General features: G+C 47.1%; 2 protein-coding genes and 1 long non-coding RNA gene across 8 annotated transcripts in view; 1 reads left to right on the top strand and 2 right to left on the bottom strand.

Annotated features, from left to right (window-relative positions):
* LOC105470233 (cilia and flagella associated protein 100) overlaps positions 1–12230 on the top strand; it is a 41534-nt gene extending 29304 nt beyond the window's left edge. For all 6 annotated transcript variants that reach the window (XM_011722020.3, XM_011722019.3, XM_011722024.3 and 3 more), the window contains 4 exons: positions 8765–8900; positions 9879–10084; positions 11261–11354; positions 11974–12230. In XM_011722020.3, the coding sequence (XP_011720322.2) occupies positions 8765–8900; positions 9879–10084; positions 11261–11354; positions 11974–12087 (550 nt within the window). In that variant the 3' untranslated portion in view covers positions 12088–12230. The remainder of the gene's footprint in view (positions 1–8764; positions 8901–9878; positions 10085–11260; positions 11355–11973) is intronic.
* Positions 8894–9882, bottom strand: LOC105470232 (uncharacterized). The gene has a single exon (XR_011620291.1). It is a non-coding gene; the product is annotated as an uncharacterized lncRNA (long non-coding RNA).
* Positions 12231–13270: 1040 nt separating the features above from the next.
* The window catches only part of LOC105470234 (ZXD family zinc finger C), a 37715-nt gene continuing 36008 nt past the window's right edge, over positions 13271–14977 (bottom strand). The window contains exon 10 of the mRNA XM_011722026.3: positions 13271–14132. Coding sequence (XP_011720328.2) covers positions 14046–14132 — 87 coding nt within the window. The 3' untranslated portion in view covers positions 13271–14045. The remainder of the gene's footprint in view (positions 14133–14977) is intronic.

The following is a 14977-nucleotide window of genomic DNA, read 5'->3' as shown; positions in this document are numbered from 1 at the left end:
CATACTGCCTGTGCATCCATTCTGGGTCAGGCCTGGGTCTAAGCTCTGCAAGGATAAAGCAAGGCCCTGCCCTCATGCAGCTGACCTTAATGGCAGCAGATACAACAAACAGGTCCACAGATGTGACTTGTGAATACTGATGTGTTCTAGGAGGAAAATAAAGCAACTTGAGAAAGAGGGCTAAAATGGAGGGTGACAGCAGATGGGAGGGGCAGGGAAGGCTTCTAGGAGTTGTCAGAAAACTTCCTGAGGAGTGGGAGGAAAGCCATCCACACAGAGGCTGGGCAAAGAGGGTCCCAGGCAGCAGGAACAGTGGGTGCAAAGGCGCTGAGGTGGGGGCCCATTGAGGCTTAAGTGTCCCATAGGGGAACCATGCTCCTGAGCACCCATGTCCCATTGGTGAGGTGTGGCAAAGAGTCCCCAGAATGATGTGAAACCCTCAGCCTCAGGCAAGACTATGTATCCTGGAATGCTGGGAGGTGACAGACACAGAGGAAGACGAGCTAGGGAGAGGTGGGCAGGCTCCCAGCTTAATTGGGCAAGAAGACAGGTTCCTCCTCCAACACGCACATGCAAACGTAAACCTCATAGCAGAATGCTGGATGTAACATCCCAAAACTGGTCTTCAGCCAGCCAAGCCATCCCTGAGAGCACCCACACTTTGTTTCCAGGGGAGTCGCAGCCCGTGTGTATTTAACTTCCATGAACTCAGCAATCTTTTCTCAGAAAAAAATCAAAATACAGTCTTAAAAATATATAAAACAAATAGACAATCATAATAGGCCTATATCCATTAAATAAATTAAATCAATAATTAATAGCTTTCCAAAAGGGAAAGCCCCAGGCCCAGATGGGTTTGCTAGTGAATTCTACAAAGGAAGAATTTCATCTAAGGAATAAATTACACCAATTCTCTACAATCACTTTTCAGAAGATAAGAGCAGAGGGAGTACTTCCTCATCCATTCTATGAAGCCAGTATCACCCTAATACCAAAACTAGACAAAGGCATTACAAGAAAGGAAAAGCAGCCACCAATATCCTCAACATAGATGCAAAAATCCTCAACAAAATATTAGCAAATTGAATCCAACAGTATATGAAAAGAAGTATACACCACAACCAAATGGGATTTATCCTAGGTATGCAGGGCTGGTTCAACATTCAAAAATTAACGTAATCTGTCATATCCACATGTTAAATAAGAAAAGTCACATGATATAAATAGCACTGAACACAATCCAATACCCATTCATAATAAAAGCTTTCAGAAAATGTGGAATAGAAGGGAATTTCCTCAATTTGATAAAGAACACAAAAATCCTACAGCTAATATGTTACCTAATGAAAAAAAAAAAACACTAAAAGCTTTCTCATGAGATGAGAAATAAGGCAGAGATGTCTTCTCTCACTACTGCTTTTCAGCATTGTACTGGAAGTCTTAGTTAATGTAATAAGACAAAAAAAAATGTATATAGATTGGGAGGAAGAAATAAAACTGTCCTTGTTCACAGGTGACATGAATGTCTATGTAGAAAATTCAAAGCAATCAACAAAAAGCTCCTGATGGCCAAGCGCAGTGGCTCATGCCTATAATTTCAGCACTTTGGCAGGCCAAGGCAGGAGGATCACTTGAGGCCAGGAGATCGAGACCAGACTGGGCAACATAGTGAGACCATATTGCTAGAAAAAATTAAAAACTTAGCTAGGCATGGTGGCACACACCTGAAGTCCTAGCTACTTGGGAGGCTGAGGTGCAAGGATCACTTGAGCCCAGGAGTGCAGTGAGCCATGATCATGCCACTGTACTCCAGCCTGGGTGACACACTGAGACCCTGTCTTAAAAAAAAAAAAAAAAAAAAAGGCTGCGTGTCATGGCTCATGCCTGTAATCCCAGCACTTTGGGAGGCCGAGGCAGGCAGACCACGAGGTCAGGAGATCGAGACCATCTTGGCCAACACGGTGAAAACCCGTCTCTACTAAAATACAAAAAATTAACTGGGAGTGGTGGCGTGTGCCTGTAATCCCAGCTACTTGGGAGGCTGAGGCAGGAGAATCACTTGAACCCAGGAGGCGGAGGTTGCAGTGAGCTGAGATCGCACCACTGCACTGCAGCCTCCTGGCAACAGAGGAAGACTCCATCTCAATAAATAAATAAATGAATAATAAAAACAAAAAGCTCTTGGAACTAATAAGCTGTTACAGCAAGAAGCAAGGTTGCAGGATATAAGATTAACAAACAAAAGTCAGTGGCTTTCTCATATACCAGTAATGCGCAAGTGGACTTCGAAATTAAACACATAATACCATTTACATTAGCACCCTCTGAAATGAAGTACTTAAATATAAATCTAACAAAACATACAAGATCTATATGAGGAAAGCCGTAAAACTCTGATGAATCAAAGGAGAATAAATAGAGAGATATTCCATGTTCAGGGATAGGAAGGCTCAATATTGTCAAGATGTCATTCTTCCCACTTGATCTTTTGCTTCAATGCAATCTCAGTGAAAATCCAAGAAGTTACTTTGTAGTTACTGACAAACTGATTCTGGAGTTTATATGAAGAGTCAAAATACCCAGAATAGCCAACACAGCGCTGAAGATGAACAAGAAAACTGGGTGACTGACACTACCCAACCTCAAGACTTACTAAAACTACAGTAATGAAAATGGTGTGTGTACTGGTGAAAGAATAGTGAAATAGATCATTGGAATAGAATAGAGGGCCTAGCAATTAACCCACGTAAGTACTGTACACTCTGAGGTAATAAATGCATGTTATGTGTAACCTATTGTGGAGCAACGGATAACCAAAGTAGCTGGTTCTAGAACGTCAAGATAATAATAGTATAGTAGGTTTTCATTGGTGTCTGGTCTCTTTCCCTCAGCGCCATGTCTGTATGGCTCATCCATGTGCAGATGTTTGTGTGTGTGTGGATGCAGGTTTTCAACTCATTTGGGTAAATACCGGGAAGCACAATTTCTGGATCATATAGTACAAGTATGTTTAGTTTTGTAAGAAATTGACAAACTGTCTTCCAAGGTGTCTGTACCACTTTGCATTCCCACTAGCAATGAATGAGACTTCCTCTTGCTTCAAATCCTTGCCAGCATTAGGTGTTGTTAGTGTTTTGGATCTGGCCATTCCAATAGATGTGTAGTGGTATTTTGTTTTAATTTGTGACTCCTGGCTATATGATGATGTACAGGAAGCATGATGCTGGCAGCTGCTCAGCTTCTGGAGAGGCCTCAGGGAACTTACAGTCATAGCAGAAGGTGAAGGCCCATATTACATGGCTGGAGCAGCAGTAAGAGAGTGAGAGTGGGGAGGTGCCACACACTTCTAAACAGCCAGATCTCATGAGAAGTCACTCCTATCAGAACAGTACCAAAGGGATGGTGCTAAACCATTCACGAGAAACTGCTCCATAATCCAATCACCTCCCATCAGGCCCCACCTCCAGCACTGGGGATTACATTTGAACATGAGGTTTGGGCAGGGACACAGATCCAGACAGTATTAATCATTAAACTGTGGTACATCCAGAAAATGGAATATTTTTCAGTGCTAAAAGGAAATGAGCTATCAGGTCATGACAAGACATGGAAGAACCTTAAATGCATATTACTAAGTGAAAGAACTCAGCCTGGAAAGGCTATATACTGTATGATTCCAACTTTATGACATTCTGGAGAAGGCATAACTGTGGAGAAACTAAAAGAATCAGTGGTTACCAGGGTCTTAGGGGGAGAGAGGGATGAAGAGAGGGAAAGCACAAGGCATTTGCAGGGCAATGAAAATACTGTGTATGATGCTATAGTGGTGGATATGTATCATTATATAATACATTTGTCCAAACCCATAGAATATACAGTACCAAGAGGGAACCTCCATGTAAAGTCCGGACTGTGGGTGATAATAATGTGTCCAGGTAGGTTCATCGATTGTATCAAATGTGCCACTCTGGAGGGGGATGTTGATAGTGGGAGAGGCTATGCATGTGTGAGGGTGACGTGTGTTTGATCCTTTTAATGCACTGTTGAATTCTGCCTGATAGTTTTGGGAGGATTTTTGTATCTATGTTCATAGGGGATATTGGCCTAAGTTTTCTTTTCTGGTGGTGTCTTTGTCTGGCTTTGTTATCAAGGTGATGCTGGCTTCATAGAATGAGCTTGGAAATGTTCCCTCCTCTTCCATTTCTGGGAAGAGTTTAGAAAGGATTGCTGGCTGGGTGCAGTGGCTCACACCTGTAATCCCAGCACTTTGGGAGGTCGAGGTGGGTGGATCATCTGAGGTCAGGAGTTCGAGACCAGCCTGGCCAACATGGTGAAACCGTCTTTACTAAACACACAAAAAATGAGCCAGGTGTGATTGTGCGTGCCTGTTGTCCCAGCTACTTGGGAGACTAAAGCAGGAGAATTGCTTGAATCCGGGAGGCGGAGGCTGCAGTGAGCCAAGATTGTGCCACTGCACTCCAGCCTGGGTGACAGAGTGAGTCTCTGTCAAAAACAACAACAACAACAACAACAACAACAACAACAAACCAAAGGCCGGGCATGGTGGCTCACGCCTATAATCCCAACACTTTGGGAGGACAAGGCGGGCGGATCACAAGGTCAGGAGATTGAGACCATCCTGGCTAACACGGTGAAACCCCATCTCTACTAAAAATACAAAAACTTAGCCGGGTGTGGTGGCGGGCGCCTGTAGTCCCAGCTACACGGGAGGCTGAGGCAGGAGAATGGCGTGAACCCGGGAGGCGGAGCTTGCAGTGAGCCGAGATCTGGCCACTGCACTCCAGCCTGGGCGACAGAGTGAGACTCCGCCTCAAAAAAAAAAAAAAAAAAAAAAAAGGAAAGGATTACTGTTAATTCCTTAAATGTTTGGTAGAAGTCACCCATGACACCATGAGGTCCTGTGCTTTTATTTGTTAGGAGTGTTTTGATTACTACGTCAATCTCCCTATTTGTTATTGATCTGTTAAGACTATTTCTTCTTGATTCAGTCTTGGTAGGTTGTACGTTTCTAGGAATTTATCTGTTTTTTTTTTTTTTTTTCTGGATTGTCTAATAGTTCCTTATGTTCCTTTTTCTTTCTGTGCATCAACTGTAATGTCTCTTCTTTAATTTCTGACTTTATGTGAATCTTCTTTTCTCTGCCTCTTGTGACAGTTTTTGACTTAAAGTCTATTTTGTCTGATATTACTGTTGCCATTTTGTTCATTTTTTCTGTCTGTTTCATAGCTCTCTTGTTCCTCCTCTTCTGCTGTCTTTCTTTTGGGTTTTTTTTTTTTTTTTTTTTCAGTGATCTGCTTTGATTCTTTTTATCTTCTTATGTATCTACTATAGGTTTTTTTTGTAGTTACTTTCATGAGACTTACACTGAGCATCTTATAATAGTCTGTTTCAAGCTGATAACAAATTTACTTCAATTGCATACAAAAACCTCTGAATGTAACCATTTTTTGTGATGTTACCTTTACCAGTGAGATGTATACTTCTGCATGCTTTTGTGTTGCTATTTAGTAACTTTTTGTTTCAACTTGTAGAACTCTCTTTAGCACTTCTCTAAGGTAAGTACCGTGGGTGACCACCTCATTCAGGTTTTGTTTGGGAAAGTCTTTATCTCTTCTTTATTTTTAAAGGATAGTTTTGCTGCATATAGTATACCTTTTAGCCATTTTTTTCTTTCAGTACTTTAAATATATCCACCCATTTTCTCCTGACCTGCAAGACTTCTGCTGCGAAATATACTGATAATCTTATAGCAGTTCTGTTGTAGATGACAAGTCACTTTTCTCTTGCTATCAAAATCTTTTTATCTTTGACTCTTGATAATTTAATTATAATATGTCCCCAAAGTAGATCTCTTAGGTTCTACTTACTTGGGAATCTTTAGGCTTCATGAATCTGGATATCCATTTCCCTCTCCAGACATGGGAACATTTCAGCCATTATTTAAGTTCTCTTGATTATTGGGTACAAATATAAAGTTGGATAGAAGAAATAAGATTTAGTGTTTGATACATTAGTAGCATGACTGTAGTCTAAAGTAATCTATTGTATACTTCAAAATAGCTAGAATAATTCGAATGTTTTTAGTAGAAAGACAAATATTTAAAGTGATGGATATCTCAATTACACGGATTTGATCTTTACAAATTATATGAATGTATTACCACAGGTACTCCAAAAATATATACATCTATTATGTATCAATAAAAATAAAATTAAAAAATACTTTGCCCTTTCTCTCTCTCCTTCTCCTTGAACTCTTATAATGCATATACTGTTTCAGTTGATGATATCTGTAAGTCCCATAAGCTTTTTTCTCTTTTTCATTTTTTTGCCCTTTTGCTCCTCTAACTCGCTAATTTCATATGACTTATCTCTGAGTTCCCTGATTCTTTCTTACGCTTGATCTAGTCTGCTGTTACAGCTCTCTATTGAAATTTTTAGTTCAGTCATTGCATTCTTAGCTCAATAATTTCTGGGTTTTTTTTATGGTTTCTATTTCTTTGTTGAACTTACAGTTTTTCTGATTTTGTTTAGTTGCCTATCTATGTTGTCTTACAGTTCACTGGGAGTCTATAAGACAATTGTTTTGAATTCTTTTTCAGGCAGATTGTAGATCTTTATTTCTTGAGGGTCAATAACTGGAGACTTATCAGGTTCCTTTTGTGGTGTCATGTTTCCCTGATTTTTCATGATTCTTGTGGCCTTGCATTGCTATCTGCACATTTGAAGGAGTTGCTTCTTTCAGTCATTAAGGACTGGCTTCAGCAGGGAAAGCCAAAGGAGAAAGCCAGACAGCTCAGCCAGAGATTCTCCATGTGCTGGCTGGTGGGGTCTGTGGGCAGGGCCTACTGCCAGGGTCCAAGGTGGGTGGGGCGTGCTGTGGTGGGTCTACAGACAGGTGAGGTCTGCACATTGGGTGCTATCAGGCCCTGTGCCTTTTATTTGTTCCTAGCTGCCCCCCTAGGTGACCCATCCATGACAGTTACACCAGGGCTCTGGCAGAGATGAGACAGAAACGGGCCTCTTGGGAAGTACCCCAAAATGCATGGAAACCTGGGGTTCCACCTTGCTTTCTCCTTCCCCCAACATGAGAAACTGCAGGCCAGTGAGATGTCTTTCAGCACTGCCATGGCCTGGGAGAGAGGTGACATAGGCAGAGTGAAATTGTTCTCTCACTCTCTATGGCTTTTCTCTGTTTTTATGCACCACTGGGTGCATAAACTGGGTGCTATAACCTCTCCCTTGAATTCTGGAGCTCTGACAAAGACATTTTCATCCATGGATGGTTGTCAAATTAGTGTTTCTGTGGGGGGACAAGAGCTGAGGACCCCCTACTCCACCATCTTGCTGATGCTATTCCTCTGGTTGTATCATTAAATTCTTCTATCTATAAAATCAATCTATAGGTTTCCTTTCTGTTTTCCCCCTTGCCATCCATTTGTTGAAGAAACCAGATCACGTTCCCTATAGTGAAGTGCTTCTTAGACTTTATGTGCACTTGAATCCCCCAGGGATCTTAAAATGAAGTTTCTGATTCAATAGGTGTGGGTCAAGGTCTAAGACTCTGCATTTCAGGTGATGCCCAAGTTGGTCTGAGGCCCAACTCTGAGCAGCATGTCCCTTGTGCATCTGTTTCTTATTTCACTTGAAAGGTGAATGTTGAAATTCTACTCCTAGATACATATTCGAGAGAACTGAGAACATGTCCTCACAAAAACCTGTACGTGAATGTTCATAGCAGCAATATTCCCAAGAGCCAAAAGGTGGAAACAACCCAAATGCCCATCAATGGATGAATGGATCAACAAAGTGTGGCCTACGTATGCAATGGAAGATTACTCAGTCACAAAAAGAAATGAAGTGCTGACACATGCTGCAACATGGATGGACCTTGAAAATATACTGGGTGAAAGCAGCCAGTCACAAAAGAAAGCATGTTGTGTGACTCCATTTTTATGAAGTGTTCAGGGTAGACACAAAGTTAGATTAATGGTGGCTTAAGACCAAAGGATAGGCCGGGCGCAGTGGCTCAAGCCTGTAATCCCAGCACTTTGGGAGGCCGAGACGGGCGGATCACGAGGTCAGGAGATCAAGACCATCCTGGCTAACACGGTGAAACCCCGTCTCTACTAAAAAATACAAAAAAACTAGCCGGGCGTGGTGGCCGGCGCCTGTAGTCCCGGCTACTCGGGAGGCTGAGGCAGGAGAATGGCGTGAACCCGGGAGGCGGAGCTTGCAGTGAGCTGAGATCCAGCCACTGCACTCCAGCCTGGGCGACAGAGAGAGACTCCGTCTCAAAAAAAAAAAAAAAAAAAAAAAAAAAAAAAAAAAAAAAGACCAAAGGATAGAGGAGACAATGAGGAGTGACTGTTAATGGGCATGGGGTGATGAAAATGTTCTAAAATTAGATTATGGTGATGGTTGTGTAAACTCCTTGAATATACAAAAAAACTACTGACTTGTATACTTTATTATGGTTATGCTAATTTTATTGTCTGTGAATTATGCCTCAAAGAAGCTGTTTATTTTCTTTAATGTTGACTGTTAAATATTTTAAGTTTTCCCCTACATTCTGCCAGCATTTCTGACCCCCTGGGCATGCAGAGACTTGGCACCCATGATCCTTCAGCCCTCAGGACAGCTGGTAGGGGCAAAGCACTGTACAGACGGTCAGGCTCAGAGAAGCGATGTGCCCAGGGCTACGCTGAGTGACTGATGCCCTGCCGGTTTCTCCCTCCTCCAGGGACAGGGAGGTCAACCAGCTGAAGCAGTGGGTCAGCACGATGATGATGTCCATCACCAAGGAGGAGGACACAGCAGCTGAGCTGGAGCTCAAAGCCCGAGTCTTCCACTTCGGCGAGTACAAGGGTGATCAGCAGGTAGGCTGGGGATCAAGGTGGCCAGAGGCCCAGGGGAAGGAGGGACCCTTGGGCACCCACTGGAGGAGCCCTGACAGGCCTTGGGAAGATGGAGGGCAAGGCCTGGGTAAGTGCCCTGCAGCTGCCCTTGCCCTGCCTGCCTCCAGGAGCCACCACATGTATCGATGCCTGTGCCAGCCAGCTTGGTTGCCCCCATGCCTCATTCATTGCTTCATTCTTTTATTCAACAAATGTGTCTGCTTCTTAAACACATAAATTGTGCCTGGCAAGGTGATCCTGAAGGCGGGGAAGAGGCGTGTCCCCAAGCCAGTCTGAAAGGGTGAGAGAATTCGGAGACAAGAGAAAGCCAGTGGTGTTCTGAGCAGAAGCCAGGACCCAGCCAAGGGCTCAGCCCGCTCCCAACCTGACAGCACACCTGGGGCCACCCTGGGCATGGGGCGGCTTCCTACTGTCAAGTGCCTGCTGTGTGCCAGGCACTGGGCCAAGGGTGTGGGACGCAGCCATGAGCAAGAAAGCACTCCTCTGATACAGCCAGAGTCCATGGGCACTAGCTGTGCCCAGGCTGGGCTGAGCTGCCTGCCTGCTGCTTCTCTCTCCTCATACAGCCCACGTGGAGGCACTGTTACCTGTTTTCTAAGTGTCAGAACAGTCTCAGAGAAGACATGGCCCTGTGGGGTGCTCGGGGTACAGGGCTCCCTGGAGGAGGGGACTGGGCCCTGTTGGTGTACCAAAGGCAACTAGGGGAGGGGCTGGAACCAGGGATCTGGCTGACTCCAGGGGGCCCAGGGGATAGGCTGCTCTGGCCAAGACAAGCCAGATTCCCAAGTTCTGTTTCAGCCTATGTTCTCAGAGCTACCAGTGTGTGCCAAGCAGTGGGAGGCCCCCACCCTGGGAGGTCAGTAGGCCACCGCTGAAGGCACTAGCATGGGGGTGGGTTTCGGCCTGCCAGCACTTTGCTGGAAGCTGCTGACTCCACAGGATAAGCTGCTAGAGAGCCTGAACTGGAAGGTGCTGGACGTGTATCGGAACTGCGTCGGCACCCAGCAGGAGGCCAACCTGGGCACCGTGCAGATGCTGACCATCATTGAGCACCAGCTGGATGAGCTGCTAGAAAACCTGGAGCGCGTGCCCCAGGTCAAGATCGAGCAGGCCGAGAGGGCAAAGGAGAAGGAGCGGCGCATCAGGTGAGCTCTAGGCCCTCCCTGCCAGCTGCTGTGTCCAGACTGGCCCTGAGGGCAGAGGGCATGTATAGGCCCTGCCCTCAAAGCGCTCCCAGGAGACAGGCCCCTCATGCTCCATGCTATGAGACAAAAGCCCAGGTCTTGGGGGGATCTAGAGGGGTATCACACTCAACTAGGGGGTGGTTAGGGAAAGCTCCCTAGAGCAAAGGACAGTGACTCGATGTGGCCAGGAGGCTCAGGGAGGGACAACGTCTAGAAGACAGAAGAGGTGGAGCTCAGTTAGAGTGTGGCTATCATGGCCAGCCTCAAAGACATGGAATAGCAGTGGAGGGCTTTAAGCAGTGGGGCAAACATGGCCAGGTAGGGCGTGGTTAGATTCTTCCCTCTGGGGCTGGACTGGAGGGGCTGGAGGCTGAGGGCAAGGGCAGCTGCCAGCACCCGAGAGGGAAGGCATGGCTACAGCAGTGTTGCTGGAGTGGAAGACGAAGTGCAGAGGCTCAGAGAGCCTTGGGAGTTTCAGCTCGGAGGGGAGTGCAGGGGGGCAGATGGGCGGCAGCTTGTCATCTGTCGGGACACCAGCCTGGACCCAAGGTAGATGGAGGTCATGGCTTCCCTGGCCTGTGGGCAGCCTGGTTCATCCACCCCGTGCAGGGCCCTGAGACAGCACAATCTGCAAACATCCATCCATCCCCCACAAGCACAGGGGCTTCTCCTCTGGGTCCCTGGTGCCCTGCTTGGAGTGGGTACCAGACAAGGCTTTGATGACTGAGAGTATACACAAGACGGAGACAGGACTCTTGCTCCAGGGGGATGCTGGACCTTCACGGTGGCAAGGGAGGCCACAGGTGCACAGATCAGGCCATGGGTGTAGATTCAGGGAAATGTGCCTCTGGGAGAGGTCTGCTGGATGAACCTTAGATCAGCCCTTGCAGGAGGCCAGAGCCAGAGCCTTGGAATAGCAGGGCCCTGGCTGTCCTCCTGTGCGCCTAGCCCACCTTGGCCAGAAGCAGTGGTGCTTTGGCTGTGGATAGGTATTGAGGCCTTGACCTGGCAAAAGAGGTGAAGAGGAGCTGGGAGTTTTCTTGAGGGAGGACACGGCCTGGCCTGGGGACTCCGTGTGGAGATTACACAACAACTCCCAGGTCCCCCCAGTTTTCAACGTCATTTCTTGCTGCCCAGACTTCGAGAAGAGAAGCTCCAGATGCAAAAGATCCTACAGGAGGAGCGTCTGCAGCGGGCCCGGGTGCGTGCCCAGGCTGAGATCAAGAAGAAGGTAGGCAGGGTCGCCCCGGGGGTCTCTGCTGGAGGGGGTCCCAAGACAGCATGGCAGCTGAGGTCCTGCAGCCCAAGCCCCCAATGCCCCCACTCTGAAGGCATTCACTGAGGCTCTGAGGGAGACAGCCTGCCTTCAGAGCAAGGCTCTCCCAGGACCTGCTTCCTGCAGGGGGCTCTTCCCCAGGCTGCCAGCTCATGGCCCATGCCAGGCTGAGACTGGTTCAGCCATGCCCACCCACCCCAGCCAGGTACACTCTGCTCAGGAACAGGGTCCCACCACCCTACCCACACTCCGGCCAGACCCCAAGCCCTGCTCACTGCCTGTCACTGGGGTCCCCCTACTGCTGTGTCCCAAGGCCTCCGCCTTTCCTGCCTTCTGACCCTGGCAACAGGAAGCGGGTCCCCCTGCTCCCACATTTAAGAGGTGGTGATCCAGGGACCAGACTTGATAAATGCCAGGCAGACTCACATCCCCAGTTATTTCAGAGTTAACTCCAGTCCTCAGCCTGCAGGGCTGCCCAGAGTGGGCTGGAGCTGACTGGAGCTGCTGGGCCTCTCCCTGCACCAGGGGCAGGGGTACATGGGCATACGGCTTACTGGGCTTGTTTCCCCTACAGAGAGGCAGGACATTGGTATGCCGCTCACAACCCCCAGTCCACAGGATCAAACAAGAGTCTGAGCACACACTGATGGACAAGGAGAAGGAGGAGCTGCTATTTTTCTTTACGTAATCTTCGCAGACCATAGCTGTTCTAGCTGAAGGCTTAGCAAAGATGTTGGCAGAGTCTGGGCTGGGTCTTGAATGGCCCAACTGAGTCTTCTCTGCCTCCTGTGTGCTCCCTTCCTCACCTGAATAAATTCATGTCTTTTTGGAGTCTTGAAGGCCTGTTTAAGGACGCAGCCACCATTGCCAAATCTCAGCATCCCCCTGGTTCATCATCTAACCCTAAGCAGATGCTTGAGGGCAAGAGCATGACACCTTGGTTCTCATCTAAAATAGCTGCTCTATGAGACAAAAGCTAATTTCACGCTGAGTGTAGTGTGAGATCAGCCTCTGTGCAAAGACCAAAGAAATGCAAGCAGGCAGCTGGGTATATGGCAGGGCCATCGCTACCAACTAAAGGAGAAACAACGGGCTGAACGCCATATATGCAGCTACTCGAATTAAGCCAAGGTGAAAAACCTTCAGTGCATGACTAGAGGCAAACTTTCATTCATTTGCACTAGGAGTTGGGCCCGTCACCGGCAGGGAACCTCAGGGTCCAGAATGCTGGGTGCCAGTCCCAGCCACTTCATGGTGGCGTTCCCAGAGAGGCACATGGGAGAAAAGTAGAGGCCAAGAGGGCATTCCTGGGGGCAGACCCTGCTCCCCGATAGAGATGGGGTGGGTGCGGCTCCACCCCCCATAGTGGCCAAAAGCCTCCCATGGAGGAGGAGGACTCTGGGCCACCTTGGGGCTGAAGAGTCTCCCAGGTGGGCAAGTTCTCTCCTTGGCTTTAGCTGGTGACAGAGCAGTGGTCTGTGGAGAAGACCCACTTGCTGATGGGTGTGGATTCTTCCATGTGGAACAGCACCTGGGGACAGCACCTCGGAGTGGGACAAGACAAAGGGAGGACTCACTCAAACTTGGTGTCACCCCCAAATTCAAGAAACAAACATGGCAGTTTGAATGATTCAGTCTGGGAACCAAAACAGCCTCTGAATGAACACACAGTTCAAAAGGCACAAGGCAAAAAAAAAAAAAAAAAATCGTTTAGGAGTGACCCTGTGTTATTGCTAAGTTAACAGACTTACAAATAAACAAAGGCAAGGTGATCATGTTGTCTCCTTTTGCAAGACAGACCTCACTCTATAAAAATATACATTGACGTATTATGTGCACATCAACCTCAATAATAAAACATAAATGCACCATCACAGTCCTACACGTAATTTATGGTATTCAAAACATCACTTTATAAACTATTATCAAATTACCATTTAGACATTAATACCCAAATACAGAATTTAGAAAATTACTTAAAATTTTAACTCTACTATACCCCCAAGCTCTCAGCTATGAATTTAGTCTGGGAAAGAGGGCACTGTAATAGGCCACTGAGGTCCTCTGTCCCACCACATCATTCTCCCCAAAAAACTAGCTGCCCAACTGCTCTACCAGACTTGGGCTAGAATTTGGCTTCACTGTGGCAATGGGACCTCCTGGGTCCTACAGTGTGGCAAAACCAACTTTCCCACAAACCCCATCCCAGGTGCTGGGATGCTCACACACTGAAGCTGAAAGACCCCACTTGGTTTTGCCACAGATCAAGTTGCATCTGACTAGAGAGCCTCTTCTCTACCCTATTTCCTGCAGAAGTCTTTTTCCTTGTAATGCAACAAGTGCTACACAGCTCAGATCAATGGGACACGGGGAAAGGGGCTGTTGTGCACCCAGCCCTGCTGAAGGAGACCCTTGTCTTGCCAAAGCACTTTGCTCACAAAGGCAGTTTCAAAGAGTACAGCCCGAACTCGTTCCTGGTAAAACAAAAGGAAAACATTTTGATAAATGTACCCAAAAGTCTCAAAAGGGCTATGCTGGTCTTCTGAATGGAAACCAAATGAGGTCTCCCCAGGCTCATGTCATCTGACTCTCAGGGAAGGTGAGTCCTAGACCGTGGCCTTGGGCCTGCCCAGGCCGAGGCTGCCATCACTGCAGGTCCTGCAGGTTGATAGTGCTTCCTGGGAACTGGGTGGCCTCCGGTCCAGAAGGGCCTCCAGATGAGGGGAGCACCTCCTGCAAAACCAAGCATTGTCATGAGGAGGGAGGAGAGAGGGGAAGCAGAGGGATCCTGTGGCTCCACACAGCAGGCAACTGACCGGGCTTGTGGTGAGATACCTGACTTCTCTTAATCAAAACTACAGGCTCCCCTTATTCTAAACACACGTTCTTTGATGGAAAAATGAACTCAATACTGTACTGTAGATTTTTCAAGATTGTTCTGTCTGCACACTGACGTATACCTCACATGTTCACACACCCGCATGCCTTTTTACAGAAACAAAATCATCTTTACTTCTGCAACCCTTTCTCCCCACTTCTCATGCGGTCCCTCCTAAGGCACTCTCCCAGGTATTAGGTGTCTGCCTGCGCCCTCACAGCTGACCAGTTGTGGCCCAGGGCTATGGAGGCCCCATCTAGCCTGTCTCCTCGTGTTAGAAGTGTTTCTGCTGCTGCACCATTCGACTCCGGGCTACGGTGATTATTCCACTACTTTTTTTTTTCAGGAGCAGTCCCAGGAGGGGGCTGCCAGGCACATGGAGCAGACACTTCTGAAGTTCTCTGATCCATGCTGCCAAACCGCCCTCCAGTTCACCCCTCTGCAGCCCGGGTGCTGCCCGGCCCTCTGCTCCCACCAGTGCTTCTGTCCAAGTTTGGTTCTCATTGAGAGGAAAATGCTGAGTAGCCCAATTTGCAAAAAAAAACTAAAACACAATTTGCATGGCTTATTGTAAATATATAAACATGTAAGGCAAATTGTTAGAAATGTGGTAAGCTATACACTTTCGGTATTTCATATCAAACTCTGAATCATTCACTGCCACCCATCCTTAGCTTAACCATGTAAGCAAACTATACTG

The sequence above is a fragment of the Macaca nemestrina genome, chromosome 2 (assembly GCF_043159975.1).
Source record: "Macaca nemestrina isolate mMacNem1 chromosome 2, mMacNem.hap1, whole genome shotgun sequence".
Classification (NCBI taxonomy): domain Eukaryota; kingdom Metazoa; phylum Chordata; class Mammalia; order Primates; family Cercopithecidae; genus Macaca; species Macaca nemestrina.
Note: the sequence above shows the minus strand (reverse complement) of the source record. Positions and strands in the feature narration are given on the sequence as shown.